Source organism: Choristoneura fumiferana, chromosome 4 (assembly GCF_025370935.1).
Source record: "Choristoneura fumiferana chromosome 4, NRCan_CFum_1, whole genome shotgun sequence".
NCBI lineage: Eukaryota > Metazoa > Arthropoda > Insecta > Lepidoptera > Tortricidae > Choristoneura > Choristoneura fumiferana.
This window is the reverse complement of record NC_133475.1, coordinates 21,750,549-21,764,425: the sequence shown is the minus strand read 5'-3', so window position 1 is coordinate 21,764,425 and position 13,877 is coordinate 21,750,549. Positions and strand designations below refer to the sequence as shown.

The 13,877-nt window shown below is 37.4% G+C and overlaps 1 protein-coding gene across 1 annotated transcript; it reads right to left on the bottom strand.

Annotated features, from left to right (window-relative positions):
* Positions 1-234: 234 nt before the first annotated feature.
* LOC141427148 (pickpocket protein 28-like) lies at positions 235-8,314 on the bottom strand. Its single transcript, XM_074086382.1, has 7 exons — positions 8,151-8,314; positions 5,124-5,263; positions 3,982-4,112; positions 3,212-3,271; positions 2,130-2,319; positions 689-862; positions 235-307 (listed from the first exon to the last, which is right to left on the bottom strand). Exons 2-7 carry the CDS (start codon positions 5,237-5,239, stop codon positions 235-237), a joined length of 744 nt encoding a protein of 247 aa, XP_073942483.1. The 5' UTR covers positions 5,240-5,263; positions 8,151-8,314.
* Between the last annotated feature and the right edge of the window lie 5,563 nt (positions 8,315-13,877).

The following is a 13,877-nucleotide window of genomic DNA, read 5'->3' as shown; positions in this document are numbered from 1 at the left end:
CAATTATAAAATTAGTAACGAGTGCGATAGTCTAAACCATTGAACAGTAAAATTTCTAAAAACAAAATGTTCTACAAATAACCTCTTAAATCGAAACAAGAAACTAAGTAACTATGTATATATTTTTTATTGAGAACATCAAACAACCACGTGCAATTGAGATGATAGAAATACTTAATAAATTCAATGAATAATTTTGATTACATTTTATTGAATAAAAATACTAGTGTAAAGTTACTTTTTATACATGGATTCTTTAAACCTCTTTTTCTCAATTTTGATATCCTTTTTCAGTGTACACCATAATCTGTAACATAGTAATATAAGGGAGTAATTAATGTCATTGTAGTCATTAACTAGTTAAGTTACTAGAAGATAATTTATCTAGCCACAAAAAAATCAATTCAGACTAAGGCTAATAGGTAAATTCATTAGGTAAATTTTGTCATGTTTGACTCCATTTGAATTTTTTTTTGAGGTAGACTATGTAGTTGGTATTCATAAGTTGTATGCCTTTTTAGGGTTCCGTATTTAAACTAAACAGCAATTTGTCACTCTCACTTCATGGTAAATGCAAATAAGAACAATGTCTAGTTCACTAATTTACCATCTGATTCATATAGGAAAGTGTGGTAATGGAATTAATGTTTCAAGTAAGCAAGTTCTTTATGATGTAGGCTGGAGTTACCTGAGTGTGCAGAAGTAGAAGATCTCGATGAGGCTGAGGAAGGAGAAGCCGAGGAAGAGCCCGAGCAGCCCGCCGCAGTTGGCCAGGAAGTCCGTCAGCCCGAACAGCTCCGAGCGACGCATTGACACGAACTGGGGCTCCTTAAAGTACATCTCTACCTTCGAGATGTTGTATCTAAAATATTAACTAACGTTATTATTATTGCTCTTACTCAGGATGCTGCCAGTAAAGGGATTAAGTTCAAGTTCAAAATGTATTTATTAAAATGAACAGTCTATTAACTCTCTTAGTTTTTAATACAATTAATTGTTGACATTCGAGTCTGTCGTACATCAGTTGAGAGTGTGTGTGGCGTGCATTAGAAGAGACCTACACTCAGCATTGGGTGGTGAAAGGTTGAAAAAGAAGAGAAGAACAATCTGTCGTTCTTTCTTTATAAATTAATCTACTAAATTTAATTCTTTAAGAAAATATTACAGACTGAAGCGGGCAGTAAACTTTAGTTCAGGGGGGCTACTACAAAGTTCGTACTGTCCCTCTCACTCACATATTAAATAATATTAGCGTGAATTTTGCACTTCATAGTATAGGGTCTGGAATGGCGACCGCAAATGGAATGAAGCTGGATGGGGGCAATTGAAGACCGCCCGTTGTGAAACTTTTTGAGGCAAGTGTTTGTCCAGCAGTGGACGTCTTTCAGCTGATATGATGTGTTCATGTGCTTATTTTATTTATAATTACCTACGTACTTACTCGTATCGTTTCTTTATCAATATGTATAGACGAAATGACTACCTACAACTTGCATGTTCTTGTTACACAGAACATGAAATTGCAGTACTAGTAATAAAGTAATCGGAGAAAAAAACATTGAAGGTCCAGTGGTGGTGTAGCGGTATAGCACGTGGCACGGAATGCCGAGGATCTGGTCTCTTTTTCTGGTTTTTCTGTGGATCTATGTTTCAGTTTGTATTTTCGATGTGGGTTTTACGGGATGACCGTAAAAGTAACAAAATTTGGACTTGAAATAAAAAATACAAAAAGATTCCAAAGACCAGTCTTGCATTGAATATAATTCAATGATTTTTTTTATTCGACTGGATGGCAAACGAGCAAGTGGGTCTCCTGATGGTAAGAGATCACCACCGCCCATAAACATCTGCAACACCTGGGGCATTGCAGACGCGTTGCCAATCTAGAGGCCTAAAAGATGGGATACCTCAAGTGCCAGTAATTTCACCGGCTGTCTTACTTTCCACGCCGAAACACAACAGTGCAAGCACTGCTGCTTCACGGCAGGATTAGTGAGCAAGATGGTGGTAGCAATCCGGGCGGACCTTGCACAACGTCCTACCACCTGCTGACTTATTTAAGCTTAACTTTTTGTCTAAGCATCATGAACTGCTGCGCGGCTAGAATTATGTAGTTTGATTTAACGTACTTGGCCAAAAATTCAAACTCATCCTCTTTACGTTGTGACTTGTCGTACGCTGTTCTGTTAATTATATAAGCTTTTTTGAAATCAAACATTGTCTTTAGTATTTCCGCATCGTATTGCACGCTGGCACACGAGGGCAGGCAGTTACATGTTTCGTCCATCTTGAACTTCAACGATCTGGATGCCAACTCGTCTAAAATGTTAAATTGTAAAAGTAATAGTCGCCACAGAACCAAAGAGTAAAAAAAAAGTCACGTAAACTAAAATTGTGAGGCGGCTATATGGCTTAAAAGCTTTACAAATCAAGTGAAGTGAATAATTCTTTGCCGTCGTATTTTGTCGAAAAAGTTTGTACCTATCTTGCTTACTCAATAGTTTCAGTCACAATTCTAACCTAACCTACTTTTCTAGCTGCGGTTCGTTTCTGCAGGGGTTGCAGTTCTAACCAAACCTAACCTAATCTACTTTTCTGGCTGCGGTTCGTTTCTGTAGGAGTCGCAGTTCTAACCTAACCTTACTTACTTTTCTGGTACCGGTTCCTCACTGTTGGGTCTCAGTTCTAACCTAATCTACTTTTCTGGCTTGCAAGTCGCTGTTTGCCAACAAGTGCTCTGTTATGGCATTTAATATTATAACTCTTAAGTTTTATGTCTTACTGTATTAGCACAAAACATATTAAGGATTTAGAGTATTAGGACATGTGATATTATGGCTTAAGATTATTAGGACGTTAAGGTCATTATGACAAATGATTATTATGGCAAAAGTATGATATGGCAAAAGTGTTTATGGCAAAAGTGTTATGGCATTTGAGTTTAGGACAAACGATATTATAGATTACGAAGGAGACCCGTTTCAGTAAACAAACTAGTTGAGAAAGCAAAACAAATACAAACTTTTCCGACAAAATACGATGACAAAACATTAGTCAATAGATCAGTTAGTTTAAACTACATTTAGTTTTCCAACATAGTTTGTAACTAAGGTGTTTTTAAAAAGGGTTTTGCCAAGTAAAATTAGTAAGTAAGAAACACTTTCTGAGTTGTATTAGTTTTAGCAGGAGGCACACAGATTTAAAATCTTACCTATCGCTTTCGTAACGCAAGACCATTTTGATGCAGTACAAAGTTCTGAGCTGTTTGTATCTGTAAAAAGTGTCAAACTATAAAATATAACGCTGTAAAATACTATGCCGTAATTGGTTAAAAAAAAGACAGCTAAAGCAAACAACAAAAACAAACGCTAAACACAACTAAACACACACACAACTAAAGCAAAGCGCCGTGTGGCAAGTAAACACATTAACAACTACCTAAACGCAATCCTTCTTTAATACCAACCTTAACCACGTAAGTTATGCTATAAGTATACCTATCATATCCATTCCTTCGCGGGCAACAAATAAATGACGTATTTTATAAAATTTAATGCGAGCCGCATTAAGAATCATTTCTTAATTATTTGTGTTGACGAACTGTCTTCTGGATACAGGACATCCCAAACGTGTAGGCCCCAAGAAAATCACCGAACTGTTACTCTTCCAAACAGATGTCCAGGCAAACAGTAGACTATAAAGGATATGGAAGTACGTGATCTTGATATCATTTGAACATGTTTCCCTGCTGTGGTGGTTTAAAGAGAAACGTAGAACGAAGAGATGTGGGACTGCTTAATTTTAAACATGAAACTACCGTACGTAGGATTCACTCGTATTGAAATAAAATAGACAATTGAGTGAATGTTCCATGTTTGTTACATGTTTCGGACTAATTCGTAGTCTTTCCTCTAGGAGGTGCAAGTCGCACACTGCTTACATATTTCTAGTAATTATCAAACTAATAGCAAAATTACTCACGTGGCATATGAAACCAAACGCAACTACATCTCTTATAGGTGTATTTAGAGAGGCACTCTAGCCGACAGTTGCTGGGAGTGTAAATATTGAAGTAATCGAGGTGGCGATCCCAGGGAAAGTAACATTGACGCCTGTGAAGAAATAGTAGATTGTACAACAAGAACATCAAACGAGCCATTTTAACCGAGACTTTCATATACCCACCCGAGCCGGTACGGCGAGGCGAGGGTGGATAGACAAGTTGAGAGGAAAATGGGTTTAATTCTCGAGTTTAACACTGCTTTTCATTTCGATTGCGAGGAGATGAATGAATGTTATTTAATAACAAGAGTGGACACATGGTTCACTTACTAGTTACCTTTTATTTTTCATGCATTACTTATATAATTATAAATACTAAGTTTAATTGATTTATTTGATTAATTTTAGTATTATACAAATTAAAAATTACGAAAAAAATATAGAATCTTTACCTGGATTACCTTGGTCTTAGACGAAGATTTTACTTTATGCACAAGAGCATAACAAGTCATTTTATGTCGCCTAGATACAGCATAAACACGAACTTTACGAGCATGAGAAGTGAAAAACCTACATTATGCACTTATGGATGTGTGTGTATGTTTCATGTTTTATAATGGGCCAGTTGTCGAGCGTTTTGACCGCCTCAATTTTCGTGGTCTTATATTTTTTTGAATGGGCGGTAGAACATCGAAGTCAACTTTACTGTGGGATTCAACTGCCCTTAGGATGGAATTTGCTAATAGCTTCACTCGCTATCTGTTTATATAAGGAAAAATAGCTATTTTGGTGGCAATATATAAACATCAATGAAACCTAGTTTGTAAAATTTGCATTTGCACTTTTTGCATAAAATTTCCCCTGCCCACACCCTGGGAGGGAAAAGACACCTAAATTTTTGTAGGACTACTTAGACCAGCTGCTTTTTAGACCACATGCTACATAGACAGTTCTTTTTAGACGAAGTGAGACTAACCCAGCATATTCTCATTTCTAGAGCCAAGATAACGTTCTAAACATAGTTTGCACATATTTTGCCGCCAAACTATCTTATTTAGTTTTACTTTACCTGTAGTATATTATAATGTGGCCAAATTGTGTAAAATTAAAATTGTACTTACTGTTCAGATTCGTACTTCCGTAAGCTTGATGTAGTGTTCAATACGCTAAACTTCAGAGCTAGCGATGTGACTTGTCCCGGGATCGCTGCATAGTAGTACAGAGATGACTGTGGCATGTCTGCAGGATGATGCACGTAGATCTTTACAAAAAAAAAAAGTTCTATTATATAGATCTTGCGATAATTGGGCAAATTATTTAGCGGTTCATTTGTTAAGACCCCTCTGACTCGTACAGTCACGTCTAAAAATATGTATACAAAAACAAGGTTCATAAATATGTAGTCATACATTGTATCAAAAATATTTATCTATTACTGACACCAAAAAATTGTATTCATTAAACTTTTTCAGTATTATGTAATCACAAAATGCTTCAGAAAGTTGCATACTTAAATAAATTCCATTTAAATGTATCCACCTCGTAGGCAAAAATAAGTATACATGAATGGGTTCCATATACATATAACCACACAATTTGGCAAATATTTGTATACGCCGTTTGATTCATAAATATGTAAACACGATTTGATATTTTAATTCGTTTTGAAGAATTACTGTTTTGTTAAGATTACATGTCTGTCTCTTTCGTAACCTGCATGCGGGCAGGGACATACATACTACGAATCCATACTCCATTAAAATAATATTATATACCTTCTGGTGACCCGTTCCGGCACAACACGGTTACGGTATACATAGACACCGTGAATCACACTATTTATTTGTGAAAACCGCATCAAAATCCGTTGCGTAGTTTGAAAGATCTAAGCGTACAGACAAAAAAAGCGACTTTGTTTTATACTATGGAGTGATGAATTGAAAGTAACTCTGTCTGTTCCGGTATCACGTCGAAACCGAGAAAGAAAGAACTGGCTACAGTGCGGCTCTACCACTAACAATTAACAATATAATTAAAATAAAAACAAAAAAATGCTTAGTGCACCTTTCTGAGAATGACCCTAAACTGAAATACTCAATATTTACAAGTCAATTCAATCTAAGGACTGTCAAGTGCGTCATAGAATAATCGTGAGATAGACGTATGCAGTGACAAGTCCGCACTGTTTTCGTGAATTGTCAAATCAGTTAAATATACAACTTACGATTCTATGCCAGTCAGACAAGGTTTGTTGTTGCAGTCTGGATACATATTTATGAATCAAACGGCGTATACAAATATTTGCCAAATTGGTGTGGTACCCATTCATGTATACTTATTTTTGCCTACGAGGTGGATACATTTAAATGAATTTATTTAAGTATGCAACTTTCTGAAGCATTTTGTGATTACATAATACTGAAACAGTTTAATGAATACAAATTTTTGGTGTCAGTAATAGATACATATTTATGATGAAAATGTGTGGCTACATATTTTTCATTTTTATTGTGTATACATACTTTTAGACGTGACTGTACAGCCACAGAGAGTGCTGGTACAAAGCCCGTCGGGTGACTTAAAAACCTCTTTTGAAAAAGTTTGTGAAAAATATTGAAAAAAAACTGTAATAAACAAATGTCATCGATCTAATAAAAAGGCGTGAAACAGGACGATTTGCTGTCTCCCAAACTCTTCAACTGCGTCCTAGAAAAAGTCTTCAAGAGCTTGGCCGTTTCTTGGGAATTCAAAGGAATTCTCGTCTGTGAGGGGAGATTGACTAATCTCCGCTTTTAGTTAAAATACTACGCACAGGACTTATCACGCTAACACACACAAGTACAAGTCCTGTGCGTGATATTTTGACTATGAATGAAAATAGCGAAAGTTTAAAACGTAATCTTCGCTTTGCCGTACACATTGTCCTATTCTCTTTATCGGCTCAAGAACTTGAGAAATTGCTACAACATCTTAGCACCACCAGCCTTGAGTTTAGGTTGATGAACATGTCAAAGACCCAAATCATGACCAATGCTACGAAACTTAGGATACAAATACATGGGTAAACAATACACTATGTCGACGAGTATATCTACTTAGGCCAAGTAGTCTCTTTCAACAACAGGCAGGAAAGGGAAATAGAAAGACGCCTTGAAAATGCTTAGAAGAGCTGGTCCCTGAAAGAGCACATGAAGACCTTCCCCTGACACTGTAGCGTAAACTCGTGGACATATTGTGTATATTGCCCGTCCTGACCTATAGTGCGCAAATATGGTCTTTTACTGAGAACCAGATATCCAAACTCAAGGTTTGCCAACGAGTTATGGAGTGGGGAGGAAAGATACTGTGGTTTAAATGAATTGATCGAATCCGAAATACCACATTGCGCTCTAAAACTCGAATCGCTGATGTTGGGAAGGTAACCGTCAAGCTTAAATGGGATTGAGCCGGGCATATCTGCCGGATGCCACTTGGCTACAACCGACTGCAAGGCAGGCCGCGGCGTAGATGGCGAGACGATCGGGACACATAACTGAGTGTGTCATATCTCCTGGCGGTGACATGGTGTCGTATGGAATTCAAACACACTTCAAAAAAATGCACGAAAAATGTACTTAATTGTACGCTTATTAAAAAAAATGTACTACACGTAGTTACGAGAAAACAATGATCAATCTGTCACAGCCAGGAAGGATACTTCCTGGCGGGAGCTATCTATTTCACTATGAAGCAGTCAACTTTTCAAATATCTTGTGAATCAGAAAAAAATGTACGAAAAATGTACTAAAATAATATCTTCTTTTGCTATCCTATAATATCCTATAATCCTTCGCTTGCTCGGGTTTCAATATAACTCGTGCCCAACAGTTACTTTCCACCCTTGCATAACAAATAACTATTGTTCACCCGCGACCTCTAGGGGCTCTAGGTTAGGTCACTTATTTTATTGATTAAAATTAGATTGTTCATTAATTGCAAAGTTGCAAATTTGCAATTTATGAGCCTAATGAAGGAGCATTAGGCTCTACAGGTCTAGCTTTATAAAAGCTGTATTCGATTTACGGCTTATAATTCTTCCAGTACCTATTCACATTAATTGTGTGTTGTTGTGTTATTCTGTTTTGTATTTTATATTTCTGTTAACTTACCTTAAATCCATTTGAAAGACTATTGCATTGATCATCGTTGTTAAAAGGAGATTCAATCAACACAAATTCTAGATCAGGTTTGGCTCCGTTTTCCTAAAAAAAATTACTGTACGCATTGACTCTTAGGAAATCTGCTACTTATATATTTGTAATTATATATTTTTTCGAATGAAGTGTATAATATATCATCATCATCATTGCAGCCTTTAATTCGCCCTTTTTCGGACGTAGCTTTCTCTCCCTTTCTCCACGCTTGACGAACCATTGCCATTTGCATTCATCCACCACCTGCCTGCCGGCAGATGTCGTCCTTCCATCTACTTGGTGGTCTTCCTCATCATCACCTCGGTCTCATTAGTGGTATATTGTACTATCTTTTGCCCGCAGCTTCGTCCGAGTGGAATTTGGTTTTCGCGCGCTGTTCCCTGGGGAACTGTGCATTTTTACGGGAAAAAAGTAGCCTTTGTCAGCCTCTGGCCCATAAACTATCTCTATGCCAAAAAAATCACGTTGATCCGTCGCTCCGTTTCGACAACAAGGAATAATATACAACACACATACTTTCGCATTTATAATATTAGTATGGATGTATTAAAGTGTTGTGGTACAGTCACCAGCACGAATATCAGACACAACAAGCGTGCATAAATATCTCATACGGCTCTATTGCTAGGGCCGGAAGGACGAGTCAGATATTTTTGCACGCTCCGAAGTGGCAGATATTAATGCTGGTGACTTCACGGTTCACGTACCAGGGTGAAACCTTTTCATAATCAATTCTGCTATAATTTCTTTGGAAAATGTATGGGATGTCAACATGATATATGTAGCTCAAAGGTACCACCCTGGTACGCAATTCAGTTTCCTTGACTGTACATATGTGCAAGTTGCGAAAGGTTCCAAAAAGTTGGAAAAGTTATCGGAATTTTCTGTAATTTTTCCCAAGATATACAGTGTGGAAAAATAAGTCGGGCCCTGAAGGGAAACTCCCTTGAATCCTTAAGTTGCCTCATTTTACTTTCAGAAGACATTCATTTATTTCTAACCGACTTCAAAAAAAAGGAGGAGGTTATCAATTCGGTTGTATTTTTAATGTTTGTTACTTCAGAACTCCGTCATTTATAAACCGATTTGAAAAAATTTTTTTGAGTTCGTCTAGGAATGCTTTTAATTAGGTCCCATAAGCAGAAAATTAGGATCTGATGATCGGATTTTAAGGAAATCGAGGGAACTCTTCAAATATTGTAGGGACACCTATGGTAATTTGGATATATTTAGCAGTAACTCGTGCATTTGCTATTGCAAATCATAATTTGGTGAAGTGGAACTGATGATGAAGACCAGATTTGACCAACGGGAACTACTACTATCAATAACAAGTATTTCACGGGTTAAATTTCAATTGTCATGATTAATATACTTAACTAGATAAGCGACTAAGAAGAAGCTTTAAGTTAATGTTCTTACGAACTGATCTGATGCTGAAGCCAGAAGGTAGGCAACGAAACTCTGTTAAAACAACGTAACTAAGTCGTGTTTTGGCTTAATGGAATCGTTGTGAGATGTTCTTTGACTACAAATCACTAAAAGTGAGAAATAAAGAATTTTTTAACAAAAAAGTAAAACCGACACCAAAAAAATAAAAAAATAACAAAATGGAATCGACTAAAAACCCTTGAAAAATATTTTTCTAGGTAAGTAGGTACGTACTAGCTCGAAGTCGGTGACCCAGCACGACCCAGCAGGAGGGATTGAAACCATATTATGTACTGTAGGTGAGGTAGACGACTTTTGTGAATTGTCCCACTCCTGCTAGCTCGTGCTGAGTAGCTCGTGGGTAGCTAGTACGTACCTACTTACCTAGAAAAATATTTTCAAGGGTTTTGTAGTCGGTTCCATTTTTTGTTATTTTTTATTTTTTTGGAGTCGGTTTTACTTTTTTGTTAAAAAATTTCTTTATTAAAAAGAACCAAAACTGCAGTCAAAGATTTTCTAAAACTTGCTTGCCTCGCCCGGGCCTCGAACCAATTAAAATTTAAAAAAAAACACTCGCTATTTATGGTCGACGCTTCTGGGGACCCAAGAGCTGGCGCGTACTTATCTCAGCGGATCTCACTTGCGGTCCAAAGGGGTAATGCGGCCAGCGTCATGGGAACCCTGCCACAGGCAGATCTTTAAGACAGGGTATTCTTTTTATAATTTTCATTGTTACAGTTAGTTAAGCTATCTTAGGTTAGTTCTTTTTTATGTATGTAAACTCATAATTGTACAATATAAAAGTCTATTTTGAATTTAAAAAAAAATAGGATTATTATTCAGGATAAAATTTCTCTTACAAACATTTGGTCTTACTCGTCTGTCGTACAAGATATCCATGATTAATACCTATTCTGCAGATTTGCTGAACTTCTTGCAGGCCATCTAATCGTCCCGATTGTACCTATCCAGACATTGAAATTTTCATTGAGGTAAGCCCTGGAAATTCTGCTTTTGTGGGCAGGTGCACCATCTTGTTGAAAAATGATATTATCAGTCTTTGAACGTTAGGGAGACAAGAGAACTGCTACGTGTCTTTTGTTAAAAGTGAACAGTAAGTACTAGGTGATGTTCATTAAAGAACTTGTGTGCCAAGTTGTGTAATAGTTATTCTTCATGGATATCTTGTAAAACAGACGAGAGTAAGACCAAATATTTGTTAGAGAAATTTTATCCTGAATAATAATCCCATCGATTAGTATAATAAAATCGATACCTCCTACGTATACTGGTACAAGTGACAATTTCTGATTTTTAGTTTTTTTTGCAATTTTGTCATTAATACTCCTTATTTACCTACACAAAAAATTTGGACGGATATTCCTATTAGTTTGGAAATAAAGTGACGTATATGAATGCATCTAACACCGTTTTGCTAATCGGACAACGTATACTGAGGCAACCCGACATGCACCACTATAGCGGCACCGATATTGTCGCGGGCCGGGAAAGTCCGAGTGTAACTGGCAGTTGCCTCAGTGTACGCGCTAGCCGTCGCTGCGTGCGGACCGTTTTAAACTGTTCTACGAGCACATAATTTGATAGTATATATAAAAAAACATGTTTTGGTTTGGCAAGACCACAATAGCCGTATTTCTCATAGACAGTCATGGAAACTAAATCCAATGTGAAACCTTTTCGTGATCTATTTCGCTATAATATCTTTGGCAAATGTATGGGATGTCAACATAACATTGGTATACAACGGTTCCACCCCAGTACCAGTACGTGATTCAATTTTCCTCGGCTATACCTACATGTACGCGTGCTAGAAATATAACATTGCAGTATTACATTGCATTTTGGTAGTTGAGCATCCCCAAAAAGAAGGCGAAGGCATGCATGCTTTAATTAAAATGAGAACAGTAAATTTCAATATACCTACAGGTTGATAAAAAAAATCCGGTACTATACTGTATTCTCTTCTTCTTCAGCCCATAGCCACCAATGCTGAGTGTAGGCATCCTGCATTGCTCGCCACTCATCTCGGTCTCGGTCTATACTGTATTAGGGCTACTGATTACTAATACGATATAAGTGGGAAAACATCGAAATTAGAAAGTCTTCTTGCGACTCCACTTCCATACAAAACTTTTTTTTTCGAATCACAGTATTTTTCTACTTGGATCATATTAGTAATTAGTAGCCCTAATGTGATTTAAAGTATAGTACAGGGTTTTAATAACACCCTATACACATTTTTTTATACACACCTAAGAAATGGTACCTGGCTATGTATATGGCGAAAACGGGTAAACCGTATGAAGTTATAGAAGTTTCCCAAGACTCAGAAACAGACACAAAATTTAAATCTATTGTCAAGAAGACATTAATATATAAGGCGTATTATTAAAATTAATGATTATATCATGGATAGGGAAATTTGGAAATAATTCCGATCCGCATTGGCGAGTGCTTACTCCAAATAGCGAATTGAGAACTGTTTTAAAATATGTAGTTGTGTTAAATACTTGTGAATATCGACGAATGCGTTGCTCTAATCGATCTGCCGTATTATTTCTCAGGCACATCGTGATATGCCTGGCCAACGTTTAGGCATATCATGAAATGGCGGCGTTTCACGATATGCCTAGGAATTTCGTGATCTGGCGGATTTTACGATCGGCCGCCGACATATAGATATCCTTAAAATATGATTGTAAATCTGTTTACAAAATATACCTAGGTTTATTGCCAGACTCTTCTCAACAGAGGTTTTTACGAACCGGTGGTAAATTTTTTGACATTCATAAGTGCTTATTACAATCTAAATTGAATAAAGATATTTTGACTTTGACTCAATATTTCATGTCAAAGCTTGTCTTAAGCAAAGTGCCAATCAGACTCGCGCACGAAGGGTTCCGTACCATCCATACAACTTCATTAGGATTAGCAAAAAAATGGCAAAAAAAAAAATTTGTTGCATGGGGCCCCCTTAATATTTATTCTGATCTATTTTGTTATATATATATATATATATTATATTTCGACTACAGTTATACTATCTGTGAAAAATTTCAACTGTCTAACTATCATGGTTCATGAGATACAGCCTGGTGACAGACGGACGGACAGCGAAGTAGTATAAAGTAGTAGGGTTCCGTTTTATACCCTTTGGTACGGAACCTGAAGAGGCACAAAAAGCTAACCGTTATGTGGATACAAATGGGTGCTGCGATGCGATATATGTATCACATGAGGAACCTTTCACAATAAAATATGAGTACACATTGGAACAGGAATACGAATCCATTTAGAGTGGGTAAATCCGGATCTGAAGATCAAAAGAGTCAGATCCTCAAGCGGATCCGAATCCCTTAATGACTCCTTTCAAATCTTATTGACTCCGGAGTTACTAACTCCGACTGGATCGAGCGGCTCGCCTCGCTCGTGATCGCCGTCACGCTCACTCACACTGACTCGCTCCGTCCGTCTGCTTTCGCTCTCGCTCGGCTCGGATCGGATCGGCAGGGCTACTATGAAACTCGAAGTTCGTATCGTACCGTCCCTCTCGCTCTCGTATTAAATAGTATAAGTGTCAGAGGGACCGCACGACACGAACTTCGATTTTGGAGTTTCGTAGTAGCCCTGCGGATCGGATCTTGGACTTGGATCTTATTATCTATGTTTGGTTGGCCGGTTCGGTTCGGTTCGGTTCATAGTAGCCCTGAGGATCGGATCTTGGACTTGGATCTTATATCTATGTTTGGTTGGTCGGTTCGGTTCGGTACTCGGACTTGGACTAACGAACGAATCTTTCTCTCTCTCACGAATCTGTACTTCAGTTCGGTCACCGCAGTACCGTACCGACACCGACCGACCGAACCGAGCCGGGGCGGATCGGCCATAGATAAATTAATAATCGCTCGAAAGAACCGGAGTCAATAAAGGAGTCGGATTCAATAAGCGGATTCGGTACCGACACCGGAGCTGGATCTAGTGAGTCAGATCACTTCGCGGAGTTGAGATTACCCATGTCTAAATCCATTGAATGTGCTTCATTATTTTAAAGCACTTAATACAATTACTTTTCTTAATAAAACCATTTCTATTTCAAGTGAGGTTTTTATAAGGTATATTCCTGTATTTTGTATAGCACGTTTAAAACATTTAGTAGCGGTATATTGGTACAAGTGGCATGCTAATGTTAGCGTATAATGATGCAAGTGATAAAAAACGTTTATAAATCAA